At 38.8% G+C, this 17798-nt stretch overlaps 2 protein-coding genes across 6 annotated transcripts in view; one reads left to right on the top strand and one right to left on the bottom strand.

Moving 5' to 3' along the window:
- The window catches only part of LOC148848257 (protein SWOLLEN 1-like), a 32629-nt gene extending 27625 nt beyond the window's left edge, over positions 1–5004 (top strand). For 2 of the 5 annotated variants that reach the window (XM_088950326.1, XM_088950322.1), the window contains exons 15-17: positions 2515–2617; positions 2727–3077; positions 3194–3613. In XM_088950326.1, the coding sequence (XP_088806452.1) occupies positions 2515–2617; positions 2727–2743 (120 nt within the window). In that variant the 3' untranslated portion in view covers positions 2744–3077; positions 3194–3613. Of the gene's footprint in view, positions 1–2514; positions 2618–2726; positions 3078–3193; positions 3614–4385 lie in introns of those variants that run through there. The other 3 variants (XM_088950323.1, XM_088950325.1, XM_088950324.1) reach the window with 3 other exon arrangements.
- Positions 5005–5548: 544 nt separating this feature from the next.
- The window catches only part of LOC148848255 (O-fucosyltransferase 29-like), a 63525-nt gene continuing 51275 nt past the window's right edge, over positions 5549–17798 (bottom strand). The window contains exons 7-9 of the mRNA XM_088950327.1: positions 10851–10953; positions 10154–10482; positions 5549–6152 (exon numbers count right to left, since the gene is read on the bottom strand). Coding sequence (XP_088806453.1) covers positions 5873–6152; positions 10154–10482; positions 10851–10953 — 712 coding nt within the window. The 3' untranslated portion in view covers positions 5549–5872. The remainder of the gene's footprint in view (positions 6153–10153; positions 10483–10850; positions 10954–17798) is intronic.

Raw genomic sequence — 17798 nt, 5'->3', positions numbered from 1 at the left:
ATTTTTTAATATGCATGTCCTTGACCCTTTGTATCCCTTCAAGATTTCCTAGAATCTCAGCCCTCAAGGAATCTCCCACCCCAATTGGACTGGAATACGTAGCTAACGGATTCCCTTTTTCATCTCTTATCATTCCCCCTATTCTGGAGGGTCCTGGATTGCCCATGCTGCTGCCATCAAAATTCAGTTTGGTAAACCCGTGAGGTGGAGGTGTCCAGCAAGAACATGAAGTCTTCTTAATTGAAGCTGAATCTGCAATCTCCTTCCAATTTCTTATCATCTTATGAACTGAAACATCTGTAAACAATTCCAAAGTTTTCAACCAATGTATCACCTTAATGTGAATAGTCTCCAAAATTACTTCCAAGCTTCTCTCCTTATCTGAGAGAATTCGTGAGTTTCTCTCCTTCCAAACAGTCCAACATACTGCAGCCCTTACACATCTCCCCATGATCTTGACACCACACTCTTTCCAGAAAGGCTTCCCAACTAAGACTGAGGGCTTTTTTTAGGGTTAAATTGATGAATGGAAAGATCATGAGAGGGTTTCAAATGATTTGATCATTTCTAGTGGTAAGTAAATGGAGAGGAGTTCAATATCAACATGAGCATCCAAAAATAAGGAACTCTTATCTGTATTAGTTGCGTTGGGTACTTGCATTTCTAGGTTGATGAAATCTTCTGAAGAACTGAATAGGAAGACAGTCACTATATTGCGGTTCTTTTTTTGGTATTCTTTGAATGGGTTTCTCAAGAGAGAATCTGGATCCTAAACCAGAAGGGATCACTACTCCAGATAATTGCTACAATTATTTATAGTAAAAAAATAGAGGGGTTGAATTCCTTTTTGGCTTAAGATTGTGGATTTCAGGTATCAATTAGGGAGTTAAGAAACAGTTTAAAGGGTTGCAGAGTGTCAATGAGCTGGACGTAGAATGTTAAAGTAAAACCAGAGGTTTAAATTAAATAAATTCTTTGGCATTTTGGGTATTCCTTGATAAGATTAAGATGCATTTGGTTTTTGGAGTGGATGAAGGGCACTGTTACATCTGTCATATAAAATCTTTGAACATTGTTATTGAGTGGATGAAGGGCACTGTTCCAGGAGTCTGACTCAATAAGACTAAAAAGAACTTGTGGGAAATGTCTATAAAAAAGTTGCAACTCTTAAATGGCTGTTAATTTTTGGGAAAAGTACGGAGACACACGATGCAGAATTCTGAATTCCAGCCCCCCCTACAACTAGCCCTGTCCCCCTCTATAAACCACATCCTGCCCGTGAATTTGGCATCAATTCACGGTCAGGATGCATTTCCCCTGTACTTTGGGCCTAGTAAATTCTGAGCTGGGCTGATTTGTACTTCTCCCTTAATTTTTTTTTCAATTCTAACATTATTTTTCTATACAGTTATATTTTATCTTTGCTAATTAATAATGTTTTATAGGAATATCATTATTGTGTGCACTTATTACTTGTTCATGTGAAATTATAAAGGCAAGAATGGAAAATGTCTCGTATAAGTGTTCTTCAAGAATCCAAATAATTTGGTTGCCAGAATCCAATATATGTACCAACATGGATGCTAGATCCATTTAGGAGAGCATCTGACATTGACAAAACAAAAAGAGATCCGAAAGGCTCACAGAAGAGTATAGGGAGATAATTAGAGGAAAACGAATAAATTGGAAATTGGAAGGCTGAGTTGCATTAAGGTGTTGGATATATGGAGGTTCTATGACTATGCTAATGGAAGGAGTGTTATCTAATTCATTGTTGGGGGGGGGGCTGATTTTGTAGTCTTAGGAATGTTGGATTATGTGGCGTTGTTGTGTTTTTTTGGTTGGAGTAAATAATATAATTCTTTAGAAACTAAGGTTGAAAATTTTTGGCCCTGCAAGTATACCCTGGAGTGGTTTGAGATCATTTAGACCCTCAAAAGTTGAGTAAAATCAGATTGAATGGATTCACATCAGAAAGGTAAATGTGGCAAGATTTCCTAGTGTTTTGATATGCTCAGAATGTGGTTTGCCTTAAATATTTGGTTCTCTTTGTAGGCTCACTTATTGAATCTTGTTACCTTGGGAGACTGGATCTACTGTTTATGTCTCAAATGTTGAGAAGAGGTGGCACAAAACCGTGATGCTAGCAGCAGTTCCAGACTCTTGCCTTTGGGGGTGTGGTGATGGCAAAGAATTTTCATTGTATGGGCTGGGCCCCTTCAAAATTTAAGAACTGTTCAACCCAGGCCCACCCAAGTTTCTCTCTCTACCTATTGAATTGTCTTCATATCAACCAAAACAATGGATGTGATTTTTGATATAGAATTGGCTGTGGTTTGAAGTATCCTACGTGCATACTTCATATCTTATATACAGATTTATGACTTGTAGGATGATGATTCCTTATTTGCCTTGAGACATTTCCTTTTTCTTGGCGTTATGCATGGATATGCCTTAGCCAGCAAGCTTTTGCATGCTTTGATGTGAATTGACACATTATTCTCATGCCTACAGCTATTGGAAGGGCTACAGAGCTCCTATATTATCTCCAAGATACCTTCTGCTCCACATGACAAGAATACCAAAACTCAACATAGAAGTGCTCCATCATCAAGGGGTAAACACATCATCTCTGTTTTGTTTCTGAAAATATACAGTAAATTCTTTTGTCTTTTGTAATTTTCATTTGCCGCAACATTCAAATCTAACCCTTTTCATTGCAACAGGAAATAACCACAGCTAAGAGGAGCTTCTGCCATGTGCCAAGAACTAAACCATTGAGTGCCAAATATCTTCTGTAGTTTGTGTAAATAGTAATTGTCAGATTTTAGGAGAGAGCCAAGGAAAACCATTATTTTTTCTTGGGTTTCACATGTATTGTGCGATAAGAGGCTTATACCAAATTTAGTTTTTTTTTTTTTTTGAACTAGTATGAGCACTGCTTTCTCTAGGTTTCTTCCCAAAGAAAATATTTTCTAGGAAACCATGCACATTTAGTTCGGCATTTTTCAGGGACAAATTCAAGGTGATCAGGACAACATATGCTGCCCTCGTTGCCTGTTGACATGTATCCACAGGTATGACCCTCTATACAATTTTTGTAGTATTTTTGGGCTTATGAAAATTTAGATTGCACCAAAATTTTAATTCCAGTTGAGTATGTGTTGGAATTGAGATATTAATCACTGTACAGGTCATCTTTGTCAGTGGCTCCAGCATCATTTTATTCTTAGAAGATAATATAGTCAGGCTCTGCTCCTTTGGCACAAATTTATCCTTTTCAAGTCTGTTGAGAAGGCTTCATGGGGATTAACCGGTCATCTCAAACAATTGAAGTCGGGGTAAATTAGCACTGACCTTGGCTGACTTCTAGATGGTGCTGGAGTCACTGATGGAAGGTACCTTGCCTTATTGTCAAAACTCTGGCATCTCTTTTATGTTCTCCAATGGATTTATGTTACCAACTGTGGAGGGTTGTACTGTGATTTCAGAAACTGTCATTTAAATGATGCAGTTTAAAATGTTGTAGATAGGCAATTATATTAGATGATGATGATGATGATGATGATGATGATGATAATAATAATAGTCTATTTTATCTGTTAGTCGTATACATCATACCTTGTACAGGGGGCGATAAACCTGGGTGTTTTGTTTTCTCCATCATTTTTCCTCTCTGGGGGCTTATTCTTCTCCGAGACTACTTCAATGCTGAAATGCTTCCCCCATCTGGAATTTTATCATGGTGCTATCTGAAATTTAACCATTTTTGTTTTCCATGGGAAAACAATAACGCGTCAAAGGATTCTCATTTGATCATGTCATCAGACTCAATCCGAATTAAGTTCATTGAATACCCAATTAGAATTTTTACCTTAAATTTTATCTATATTTGTATTTGTCAAGTCTCATGTGCACTTTTTGTGGTTGGGTTCAGGGCAGTGAATTCAGATTGGTTTTGATGGTTGAGGGCCTAGCGGACGCTTTGTCCATTTGTCTTCTGTTAGAGCAAAGTTTTTAACTTATTAGGGCCTTCTATAGGGTCCAAGCAGCCTGGGCTGTTTTGAAGCCTACTGTGCATGACACGTACCCCCTATTTAGTTAGTCTTTTGAATTAAAAGAATGATTTTAATTACTTTTTTACCATAACCCATGCTAACTTGTCATGCACACGGCTTCAAATTTCTCCTTGTTAGAACTTTGACGGTGGACCATTCTATCCCGTTGGATCCAAGTATCCAACAGTCTCATCAGAGCTTTTTCACTTCGATCAATTTTATTTATTTATTTATTATCTATACTCTATATAACATGTCCAAGTTCGAGCTGGGGGCTTTACACCCCCTTGATCCAATACGGAACTCATTTATGGATTCATTTCGTAGTTCGTTCTTGGACGTCAAATGGTGATGATAATTTAAACTAAAAAGCCAGAATGCCATCTGTTGTAGGGTAAGATTCCATTATCTTGAGATTTGAGACAGAAAAGTCAGCCACGAGAGGGGGAAGATCCGCATAAGCCACTCTGAGAAAGTGAGAAGCCATCCAGGAAGATAATTGAGATCCTAGAGGACGCCGGGAACAGGAAGAGCCTTATAGGCTCTCACATGAACCAAGGGCCTGATATCGTCGATGATAGCAGAGGGAGGGACATGAGAAGGTGTCTTCATATGGCCAGACCCATACCAAACGCCAAAGCTTCTGCTAGAACTGAACTACAGGACACCGTCTAATGATGAAATTGAATAATCCCACCAATGTCAAAGGATGCATCAGAAATTAGATTTATAAAGTTCTCGGGCCCCTCCGGTCAGATTGTTATTTAACAAATAAAAAAGTGTTGTATCAATCACCAAAAAGCGACATGAAATCATGTATGCGGTGGCATTGGTCCTTAGGATAATGGGATACAATTTTGATTTGTGGGTGAAACAAGTATTTGCAGGATTTATTTTTAAACTTGAAATCTGATTCTCTAATGAAACTAATGCTTACTTTTCGGCATGTCTGACATAAGTACGATACCAATACGGCAATACCCTCCATTAATTACAATTTGATATCCAATGTCGTACTCGCACGAATTCTATGTGCGCATGCCCAAGTGCTGGATGGTGTCTTGTATGACATTGCATACGCATATAAATGTCAACAAGAGCTCCAGTCCCTTGAAAACCATTTTTTTTATAATACTTGATGTATATCTTAAACCTTTCTACGATGAAAGCTACCTTAAAACAAATTAGATGGGGCTGTAATAAGAATTGAAATGTTTCAAATTTAAACGTGTTAGTCTGTTTGGTCTATCTTGTGATACGCTACTTTTAATTTTAATCTTCCGAACATGGCATACTTTCAACAGAATAGGTTTTCAAACTCGCCCCACAGATATATTTAACATCAAGGATTCGGGGTTTCTTGGTTAAGAATTAAGTGTGGGAGTTTTGGAGCAACCAGTCTACAATGTAATACGACGGGTGGCTTGATTGGTATGTTAGTTGGTTCGCTTTCTACAATGCATTTTCTTCATGAGTCTTATCATCTAGCGTTTGTTGGAACTGCAATCAGGGATTTATAGAAGAAAAGATCGACATTGGATCCAGACGATATGGAACAAATGCTCGGCTTGAGGACCAAAGATTTATGAGCACCTCACAAATTGTTTCAGCCAGGAGTCTACATGGGATGGATGATGATCATGTAGAACAGATATTTGCCACTTGTAATTTCTAATCCGCAGTAACCAATTCCCGTCAATATCTCCATATGGTGATATTTAGGTATTTAATATTTGTTCATTCTTCCCTCGTCAAACCCGTGCAGCTTTTGTTCATGGCCTAACTCGTCATATTGTTTCTGATTCATCCCCTCTTTAAGGCAATGAAATACTGTCCCACTGGCTGTTGTGTACGAGTGTATTATTTCTATCTTCAACATAATCTTTGTGGGGTTTTCGGCAGATGCAAGAGGACGGGAATTCATGGAAGTCACCTCGTCCTGGTCTCATCTCCTCTGGTTCTCCCATGAAACCTCTCTGGCATGATTTCACCTTCATGGCAAATGTATCCCAGTCCATCTTCTGCCTCATCATGAACAGCGAACGCAGCTTTTTTGCATTGGGTCTGATAGTCCTTTTGTGCCCCATGTACCTCCTATGATCCATGACATGGAACAAAAAAAAATTAATAAAATGAACTAGAATGACCTAGCAACGAAGAGGAACCACTAGAATCCCAAAATTGAAGACGAACATGCAGTACATATAAATTCAAATGGTTCCGTGATAATTATAAAAAAAATTATACCAAATGCAAATGTCCATGCAAACTTAAAAGGCATCCACTCTTGCCAGTAAGAGAGGTCTCCATGGTGGTAAAATTGTGATAGTTCCATGACCATGAATGCCAAAATATTTTAGATGGGTCCTTGGGTGACCTCCTAGGTCTTGCTTCCCATACCTTATTGTCCCCAGTCAGTTATGACAGTGCCCACTAGCTCTGGTGGGAGAATTGTTGCAAGGTGCCAACTGGCTGGTTAGTAAGGTCTCCTGTTGGTTGTAGTAGACTTGGGATCAAATCCCGTCTGATGGGATTACAAAGTAAATGTTTCTTTAATCTGTCTTGAAGTAGTGTTTGGTGTGCTTACTTTTAGTAGGATTAGTAATGGGTTATTAGAAGTTCTCGTTCCTAATTTCCTGTTTATTCTTCAGTTGTTAGAAAGTTCTTTACCTCATCCTTAATCACTAAAATCACCTCCATCCTAGAAAGTCCACTGCAAGATCTGAAAATTGAGGAACCCTACATGTGCTGCACCATGAGTCACTTTTTGCCATGCACCTTGTTTTTTGTTGGACTATTAATTGTAGACCTCCTTTCTTAGATAACAAACTTCACCCCAGCCTATCAAACTGATTGAACCCTCTACTACATGCAAACAGGTATAATACACTTGTTGTGATCTGTACCTATTATTTACCAGCTATTTAAAAAGAATATGAAAGGATACATAGAGAAATAGCAGAGGGCCTTCTTAATGAGGGTAATGTGGTTCCTTATTGACAAGTATCCATGCTTTCAGGTAGTGATGCCCCTCATAGTTTGAAGTAAAAACAATTTTTTGATAGTAAATATAAAAGAAAATTCAAAGCCCACACCCCGAACATTGAAGATTTCCCCATCCCTTTGAGTACAGACTTTAACTCCCCAAAACCTTATTGAACAAAGCAAAATTACACTGTCAAGGCCCAAACAAAACTCAAGACCTGGGGAATTCCCTTTAAGATTTCATAGCAGAAAATAGCCCCATTAACCTTCCCAGAGGGCTCTCCCCTTGCTAACTTTCCTCTCTCAGCACACACTTCTCCAACTCCTGGATTTTTTTCCTCAAATTCTTCTCCTTTGGTAAAACATAATCCCAACAACTTGCTTATTTGGACTTCAGTTTTCACTTTATTATCCAGGTCCATACTCCTTTCCTCACTCGATCAATCTCTATCCTCATTAGCCTCTTCACCTTCTTTCTCTTCCTCTTGTTCAACCTCAGTCCCCCAATCCTCCATATTTGATAAAACATTTTCTTTTTTGGGTAACTGAATCATTTCCTCATTCTTCCTTCACCTTTTTTCCAGATGATCTACATTTAAAGCTGATTCTTTCACTTTTCTTAGTTCTAGTTTTTCCTTTATCCCCCTCCTTTTATAGTACCCTTTTATATTTACTACAGGGATCAACCTCAATAAGCCCTTCCTTTAAGCGACAAAAAACTTTAGCAACATGAGCCAATTATTGGATTTTTTCAAGTTAACCAAAGAATTACTTTTTTTAAAAACTTCAGACGAAACTGCATTTCTTTTCTTTCCTTAGTTCACCCCCAATTTTCATATGAATACTTGGGAAAATGAAACATTGTCCACCTTATCCTCAACGCCACAAGTCACTTTTGAAAACTTTGAGATTTCGCTCCCTTTTGTTTCCTCAAATGTTCGTTCCTCCCATCTTCTGCAGCTAAAGAGCTCAAATCACTGTCAGATTGCCACTCAATATCCTTTTGGGAATTGTCGGCCTCCAAAACAATCTCCTTTGCCATCTCCTCTCTGAATCCAGCCACACCTGACTTCCCAAGTCTGCCAAGCAGCTCCCTAGATTCAAGTGCATTTCCAGCATGTTGCCCTCAGGGGAATGGTCACAAGAAATAGCATCTTCTTCTACAACCAATCCCTTCAATTGATCTTTGTACCCAACTTTTCTCCCCCTGCAACAACCCTAGCCTACACCTGGTTATCATTAAAAGATGTCTTGTTCAGGTTGCCACTCACTGCGATTGATCCATCTTTACAAGTGAACCTTGTCATCACCCACTCCCGTGCTTTAAAGTTCCTCTTACCCATTCCTTCAAACTTCCTTGAAAAAAAAGCTTTCTGAAAGCTACTGCCTGCCTTCCTTTTAGTATCCTTGAATACCACCTCTTCTTGAAGTCTCTTCTGTTTGCAAGGCTCTGCCGAGATGCACATAACCTTGTAATCTGTTTTCAGATAGACGATGATAGATCCAACTTATGATCCATCATTGCATGATACTGCTCCCCTATCTAAAATGCTTCAAGCTAAACAGGCCAATCTCACTCCTATCCTTCTCCCTCATGTGGCAATTTAAGATGTCATGCGCAGGGAAAGCTCCACTCAAACCAAACACAGTGGCTCATTAAACCTGGATCCACACTTATTTGTTACTCTCTACCACTTGATGTTTGGACACTTTGCACAGTCCTAGAAGTCAAACTGCCACTGGTCAGCACCTAAGCATATGGCCAGGTACGCGCCAATCCCCTTTCATTTCTTAACACCAAAGAAAACTCCCTTGTTTGCGTAACTTTTCCTCTACCCAAGTCTTGTCTTCCCAATCCGCATAAGTGCAATTCACCTTAGAACTATCCACTTATTTCCTGCCAAGTAGCATTTCTTCTTCAAACCCTTCGTCTTCCTCTCTGTGAGCATCTCTCCGCAAGGTAGCTTCAATGGCTGTTACCAACCATACAGAGAAGCTCATCTGGTCAGAAAGCACTTGGATCTTCCTTGGGATCTCTTCTGGTTTTACTCCACTCAGGCTAATGGCTGCCAAGTGAATTTGATTGAGAAAATAACCTTGTTTTTTTGAAACCAATATAAAAAGGTACTTCAAAAACAAAAAACATGTTTTCACTTCTATAAGATTGAATAGACTACTATCAACATTATGACATTGTGGGGCACGTCCACACCCCCCCCCCCCCAAATATCTTATATACCTCTTACAAGTGTTAGTTTAAAACTTCTATGGATCATATCAACCCAGATTTAAATGGATTTGGGTCTCAAGTATAAATAAAAACAAAAAAAGAAAGTTGATTTATATCCATTTGATCAGAATCCTTATTTGAATAGTGTATGCTTTATAAAACATACCACAACCAGAGGAAAATACATTTCAGAAACCAGAAATTCAAGAATGCATTTTTGGTTTCTCTTTTAGAAACAAGAAATAAACTACGAGACAAATCACATATTTTCTGTTTTTTGTTTTAAGAATTAATGCCTTTTCAAACCAGGTGTGGGACCTTCATTTTTTACACTCAACAAGATCAATTAAGAGCAAAACGACATAAAAAGGTTAAACTTGTCTTAGGTAAGGACCAAAGTATGGCTTCATGATGTCAACCATATTACCATAGAGAAAAAATAGACTCATATACAGTTGTTAGTGGACAAGAGCCTAGTTCTTTAATCTGGAACAGGTATCTCTCTATCCTAGTGGCTTGTGGAGGAGAAATTAAAATTATAGATGTTTCTGTAAATAACGTAACTAGGTTTCAATTTGGGTAAATTCTTCTTTTCAGTCAAATGTTCAATGAATAGTGATAAAACTAATAATAATACAAGTCAATAAGTTCCAACCAAGAAAGCAATCAGCATATAGGTGAAAAAAAAATAAATAAAAAGTAGTTCTTTTTTATGCTTCATAAAAAAATAGTTCTGCCTATGAACAATCTTGATTTTCCCAGAAATTTAATTGAATTAATCCATTTTTTTCTCTTTTGTTCAGAAAATAGAGTCTTCATCCAACTATGCGAAAAATATTCCTTAAAAAAAGAAGTGAACTCATGAGTTTTCTGCCCTTACCTTCGTCCTGCAAGAATCTTTGCCATATTCCCATTGTTATTAGTAACAAATACGTCACTCTCATCACAGACAATGTAGTCAATGGCAGCAAGGCGTGACGAGAAGGAAAGAAAAGGTCTCAATTCTTCATTAGCAAGTATCTCCTTCGTGTAAAAGTTTGGAAAGAGGTCTTTAAGGGGCTGCAAAGTCTTTTTTCCACCATATATTTCTCCTGAGGCAACGTAGAGGTATGTATCATTTCTAAAACCAAGTGCCCTCAGCATCAGACCCATTTCCTCAGGGGTAAAAGGACATCTGCCTCGTTTTCCCTCTCCATCAGGGCTCAAAGGCTGTGAATTAAAGGAAACACAATTAATTTTTTTTTTTTGAAAAGCAATAGCTATTATGTTATTTCTTTAGCTGCAGGGTATTGCATTGAAAAATCTGTAATAAGATCAATCTTTTCAGAGTTTGCAAGAGTCAGGAGTTTTTCTTTTCTAATTTTCTTCTGATTCATACAGAGAATTTATTAAAAAAAAAAGAAGAGAAGATGCAAGTGTCATTTTGCCCTGACAGAAGTGAGCCTCCATTATACCAAAAATTACACAAGGATTTTATCAAGAAATGTGCTTTACAAAATAAATAAATAAAATCTTGACCTACAGGTGTATCCTCAAGAAATGTGACTCATAGAAATAGGAGAAGGATAACATCTCACAGGTAGTGTTGGCCAATGGCTCCTGATTTTAGCAAGCTCGGCTCTTTCCTTGTCACCACCACCATAATAACAACCAGAAAATGCTAGCATATCAGGTTCAAACCTGTTAGGAATGTGAATAGTGAATTTCAAACTAGAAAAGCATTGAAAGTTATAATAAATCAGATAATGGTTACTAGGAGGATGTAATTAGTCCCAAGCAGTCAATGCCATTACAGAAAAGGAAACAAAATCTGCACTTTAATATGAAAAAGAGGAAGAGAAAAGAATTTACTGTGTAACTTGATCTGTATGGATATGTCAGCACAGTTCTTATACCTACATGTATGATACACACATAAATTTTGAGATTATTTTAATGTACTAATTTCATGTTTGGGTACCAAAAAAAATACCTGTCTGCTTTATTTTTTTTCTTTTGAAAAACAAAAAAGCTCCTATTATCTTATACTTTTTTACATGTACTAATTCCATGTTAATGAGTACTTTCTACTGTTGTATCAGATATGGATACCAAGTTTGAGTTATTTTTGGAAATCACTTAGGAAACTACTCAATGCTCAGCTGAAATTCTCTACATTGTTTCACCCCCAAACAGATGGTCAGACTGAGGTAGTAAATGGAAGCTTGGGAGATCTTTTATGGTGTCTAGATGGGATCTAGTGCTTCCAATAGCTGAGTTTGCCTATAACAGCTCAGTAAATAGATCCACAAGAAAAAGTCCATTTGAAACCTAAGCGCCAATTGGCATAGTTACCTTACCACCAGATACATGTACTAGCATTGAAGTAGAAGCATTTGCTAGGCACATAAGAGAGATACATGATGTTGTTAGGAGAAAAATTGCATCGAGCAATGATTTATACAGGGCTAGTTCATCGACAGTTGGCAAATTATCAAGAGGAAGACATGGTTATGGTTCGTATATGACCAGAGCGTCTTTCTAAAGGTGTGTACAAGAAGCTCAACTCAAAGAATAGCAGTCCTTACAAAATCATCAAGAAGATAAGTTCTAATGCCTATGTTTTAGAGTTTCCAGATGATATGGGAATTAATCCTATCTTCAATGTTGAGGACTTGACTCCTTACCATGGACATGTGGATTCTTTTAAGACTCCTATACCTAAATTGCCAACTATTGCAGCTCCAAATGACATTCCAGAGGATGTTTTAGATGAACAAATAATATCTACTACTACAAGACAGTTTGTAGATGGTATCATTTTATTTTGTGAGGGAGGAAACCAAGTTTCTGTTTCAAATCTGCGGCAAATTATCAAATCCTTTGAATCGGTTTCCACTCTGATGATAAATTGGGGAAAGAGTTGGGTAGCAGGTTTTTGGAAGATGAAAATTTAAGAGGGATAGCCGAGACTCTTGGGTGTGAGATAAAGCAATAGCCCTTAAGTACTTAGGACTACCCTTGGGAGGGAACCCAAGATCAGAGGCCTTTTGGAAACCAATGGTGGAGAGATTCACAAAGAAGCTAACTATGTGGAATTGGAACTATCTTTCCATTGGTGGGAGGATAACCTTGATAAGGGCAACCTTAGCAAACCTTCCAGTTTATTTCATGTCCACCTTTAGAGTCCCGACGAGGGTAGCAAGGGAGTTAGAGAAACTTATGGGGGACTTTCTCTGGGAGCTGGGGTGAAAAGAGAGAACCTAGTAAAATGGGAACAAGTTTGCAAGACAAAGGAGAAAGGAGGTCTAGGGCTAGAGGGCTTGTTTAAAAGAAACACTTTGTTGCTAGGAAAATGGTTATGGAGGTTTCCTTTGGAAAGAGATGGGCTGTGGTACAAGGTTATTGAAAGCATTCATCGGCTGATAAACAATGGCTGGGATGCAAAGGTAGCTCCAACATCTACATCTACATCAATCTCTCCTTGGAAAGAAATTCAAGAGGTATATCCAACTTTCTTCACCTTCATTAGATTTGATGAGGGTTGTGGTTTCAGGACTCTGTTTTGGGAAGATCTTTGGCTGGGTGACACTCCTTTCTGTTCCCATTTTCCCAGTCTTTACTCACTTTCTGACTACAAGCAGAGACATGTATCAATTCATTACCTTCTCTCATTCCGGTGTGAGTTGGGACTTGGGTTTCAGGAGAAGTTTAAGGGATAATGTGTGTGAAAGTCTTTTACGCTTGTTAGATGTTCTCAAATCAGTTTTTCTAGTTCAACCTGTAGAGGATACTACAGTTTGGACCACCTCTTCTGATGGTTCCTTTTCTTGTGCTTCTTCTTTCAACTCCCTTGTGCATTTTTCAGGGGGGGGGGTGTAGTGGTGTGATGTAGGACCAGGTCAGTTCTAGTCCTTAGAGAATGTTGAATGGTCCTCTTGATCAGAGTTTTATGGCTGTTGATGGTTGTAATGGCTTCTTGAAGGAATAAGAGAGAAAATACCTGGAATCACTCACAGGGTGCCTAGAATCACTCTAGGGCATGGAAATCACTCAACATAGCTAGCATAAGCTGAAGAAAACTCAATAAACTTCATTGCCTTTGTATAAAACATCCATATGTATTTATAGACTCTAAACTCATAATAATCCTAGGAGTCAAACTGTTAGACTCATAATAGTCGTAGGAGTCAAACAATTAGACTTAATAATCCTAGTAGGACTCAAACTAAGCTGTCATATCCTATTTCAATTCAAAGAAGACTCAATAACTCTAATCCTCCTTATGCAATGACTCTGAAATTTTAAACATAAACTATAACTAGACAATTAAAACCCTATCATTGGACCCCACAGAAAATTTCAAAATGACAAAAATACCCCTACTGTCCAAAAATACATAAAATATCATAAAATTCCAATTTTGACTCTTCAGCTCCTTCATCATTCTCCCCTGGTTAAAAAAAACTCGTCCTCGAGTTTTGAAGAACTTGAAGATGAATAGTTAATATGCCCCAATTACAAAGGGAGTAGTACTTCCCACAACTACATGCTTGGACGGTAGAGTAGAGAATGTTGAATGGTCTTCTTGATCAGAGTTTTATGGCTGTCGATGGCTTTAATGGATTCTTGAAGGAATAAGAAAGAAAATAGGGAGAGAAAGAAGAGAGAAAAACACCTGGAATCACTCATAGGGTGCCTAGAATCACTCTAGGGCATGGAAATCACTCACCATAGCTAGCATAAGCTGAAGAAAACTCAATGTAATTCATTGCCTTCGTGTAAAACGTCCATACATATTCTAAACTCATAATAATCCTAGGAGTCAAACTGTTAGACTCATAATAGTCTTAGGAGTCAAACTGTTAAGACTCAATAATCCTGATAGGACTCAAACTAAGTTGTCATATCCTATTTCAATTCAAAGAAGACTCAATAACTCTAATCCTACTTATGCAATGACTCTGAAGTTTTAAAAATAAGGGCTTGTTTTTTAAGCCCAAATTTCCAGATTTTTTAAGTGCTTAAACAATAAACACTTATTTGATTTTTTTCTGCCAAAACTGTCCCCATTTAATTTTTACAATTCCACTTATGTCCTTGGAATGTAAAAATAGGGTTGCTTTGAAGATTTGACCAAGTGAATCTATGGTGGAGGAGAGGCAAAACCTTGAGCTCAAAGGAGTTTATAAAATTATTGAATTTTCTCATGCTTGTGGTTATCTGTCCTCCACATAGTAATTATACCTCCTGATGCCCCCCACGAAGGGGCCACCCACCCAATCAATGTCTCTAGCCTTCCATAAACTTCTATCCCACCTATTATCAAACACAGATAGCTTGGATTCCTGAATTAAAACTACTGTCGGCTTTTCTTTCCTCAACACCTCTTAATTACCACTCTTTTCCTTGAGTTTCCCAGCCCTCTTGCATTCCAGCTTACTGTCTTCATTTGCTCCAATTAACTTTCCCCCTTTTTCTTCCCATCCTACCTTCCTCCTCTTCTTCGCTCCCCTCTTCTACTAAATTCTTTATCACCTTCGATATCTAATCTCAACCTCTCTGCCTCACTTAACTTCCTTTTCTTTGACTTACCCCCATCTTCAAGTTTTCTAACAAAGACTTTCAGCTCATTCGGATCCTTAAATTTACACCCTAACTTCCCAACAAAATTTGCTATTGAGTATTCACTACACCTTTTCTTCCCCCTGACTTCTAGGGTCAGCAGTACTAATTCCTAACTGTGTCGCCTCTTTCTCAGACCCTACCCTTCCTAACAACACTCCCTCATTTTCCAATTCCTGATTTTTTAGAGTCTCAAACATATTTTTTATTTACTCCCAAATCCTTTCTCCTTTGTCCTTCTCTTCTTCCTCACTACTTCCTCTAATCTGCAACTTCGGTTCCATGTCTACCCCCCTTCCTTTATCTAAATCATGGGCACTTGAGACAACGGGATGAATAGAAGCTGGAGAACCTGCTTCAGGCACAACAAGAGGGTCAGTACCAAAAACTAAAAGGACAACAGTACCTGGGGACGACTGGGGTTGAAAAGGATTAACCAATGGCTCAAAGTCTGTTGAGTTTTCCTGCTCCATTGTATGAACAAGATCTGGACCTTGGATTGTCTTTGAAGTTACCATGTCATTAATGAAGTCTTGAACTCTTCCTGACCTCTTTTGTTTACCCCCACTCCAAGTGCTTTTGCTCGGCCTTTGGAAATCGTTGTCTATCTCCTTACTGATCCCATGATCTTCTAATGGTGTAGGAACTGTAGCTCTCTTCCCCTGGGTATCAGTTTCAAACTCCATAACTGTCCTAGGCACGATTGTATCACTGCTGTTTGCTTCCATTATGTCCAAAGAGGATTTCAGTATTTAGGTTATCACTATCATCTCCTTCTTTAGTCTTCTCCCCTTCTATAGTTCCAACTTTAGATCCTTCACCTCACCAAGAATCTTCACTCTCAGAATCTGCATAGCTTACCCAGTCTGCATCACCTTCATCTGAGTTAACCGATTTTGCCTCTGTGTATCTAGGATTCGGGCGACCCTCCTGCAATGGACGAGGGGCTTGTCTAGGTTGCCACTGCTAAGAGACCAAAGCCTATAATAACCGAATTCTCACAGGTTGAACAACGTTCACTCATCCTAGAAGGAGATAGACCCAGTTTATTGTCTATCAAACCAGGATTCTAATTAACAGTCACCTAAGGTCATGTGCCTTGTATCTTTTGAGACCCCCTGCCCAACCAAGGAGAACTCGGTCTGTTGGCCTGAACTTCCACTTACTTGAACTGGTTCTCCACAGTATTTCAAACTTTGAGTTGCCAGATTGGCTGCCACCTGCCGATGACTTGCTTGGCACTTGGTTCTTTAAATGTTGGCCTTCTTTGCAAGCAACCACCTGTGCAAAGGTCTTTAGAAGGGGCCTGCACTCAGCCAGCTGCATGTGAGGAACTCCATTTTTAGGAACCTGCGGCAAGGCTTTTTGTCCTCCAAGGTTACTCAATTCCTTACTGATGCTTCCTGCTCTTCCCTGCTGCAAGACCTCTCGCAACCTGCCACGTGGTCTGTTTTCTTTCTTATCAGAAGTCTTCCCCACTGGCCAGCCCTTCCTTCCATCAACGGGCTTCAATGGAAGAGGTTAACCACACCTTGAAGGCCATCTCTTCTGTATATACCTCTACCATTCTCGGTATCAACTCTGGTTTAGCACCACTCAACTTCAAATTCACTGCTCTGAAGATCTTCAGCGTCAAAAGAGATCAGTTCTCCTCCGCAAAGTTTTGAAATCTTACTGAATATCTCCTCCGACCAAAGATGGAATTGCAATCCCAAGACTTTCAGATCAAAAATAGGTGTAGATTCCAGGAATTTTTCATTGCTTGAGAAGGCCCAGCGCTGGGTTGTGATTTGGCCTAGCTTTGTCTCCACTATAGTAGCCACAAACTCCGAAGGCCACTGTGGAGACATCAGTAACACCTTATTAGTTTCGAAAGGAACAAGCTCCAACTCTACTGTAAGCTTTAACACCCCCTTGATATCCTCCGCTGGCCAGTTCCAATCTTTTATCTCTTGATTTGCCGAAATCACCAATTTATCTTGCCAAGATTCTTTATAACCAACGAACCAGGCTTTCAGCTGCACAGCTTCAATGGTAAACTGCGAGACTTCTCCACTTTCCTCTATGGACTTTGAGTATTCAGAAGGTTCTGCACATCTTGGTTCAGCTAACTTTGCTCTCTGAAATGTCTCCTTCTTGGTCAACATTGATACTCATGAATACTCCTATAACGCCTCTGCTAGTGACAACCACCCAGAAGCATTCCTTCCTTCTGGAAAGCAAGTTAGCTGTCTAAGTCCTTCACCATAATACTCGTAAACCCCAATGAATCGTCCATTTCTGTTTGCTCTCCTAACTGCAAAATATCTCCTACCTTCTTCAACATGGCTAAGTTTCCAATCCTTCCTTGACTCTAGCTCTTTGTCTCCTTCCAGCACTGTTTGGAACCAAGAAACAGCTCTTCCTGTTAGAATCAGGGAGGCTTTCCTTAACTCTACGATCTTCAAGGCTGCGACTTTCCTTGTCCAAACTTCTTCTAGAATAAAAGTTTTAACCTCAATCTTCAGAATCCTCCTCCAACTCCTTTATGGTAAGAACTCTCCCATCTTCAAAACCTTCTTCCAATAGGTATGGGAATTTAGATTCATTTCTTTAGGTCTGAGAAATCTTGATGAAAATTTTGGAGGTTTTTCTCAAAATATTCCCTAGCATTATCTAATCTAAACACTTTCACTTGTACCCCAAACTGCGCCAACACCATATGATGGAATTGTAGTACCAAAGAAGGTACCTCATAACGGGATCTCATCAAATATATCCAAGAGTATCAAGAACAATCATCCACAAACAAAAGAAAATACTGATAGCCACCCATGAAGAAATATGATATGGTCCCCACACATCAGTATGAACAATATCAAAAGTGGAAGAACATTTTTTATTGCTTGCTTTAAAAGAATGTCTACAATGTTTTCCAAGTT

Source organism: Nelumbo lutea, chromosome 6, assembly GCF_056320005.1.
Source record: "Nelumbo lutea isolate HS-2025 chromosome 6, American lotus-T2T, whole genome shotgun sequence".
NCBI lineage: Eukaryota > Viridiplantae > Streptophyta > Magnoliopsida > Proteales > Nelumbonaceae > Nelumbo > Nelumbo lutea.
This window is presented reverse-complemented; position numbering and strand designations above follow the sequence as displayed.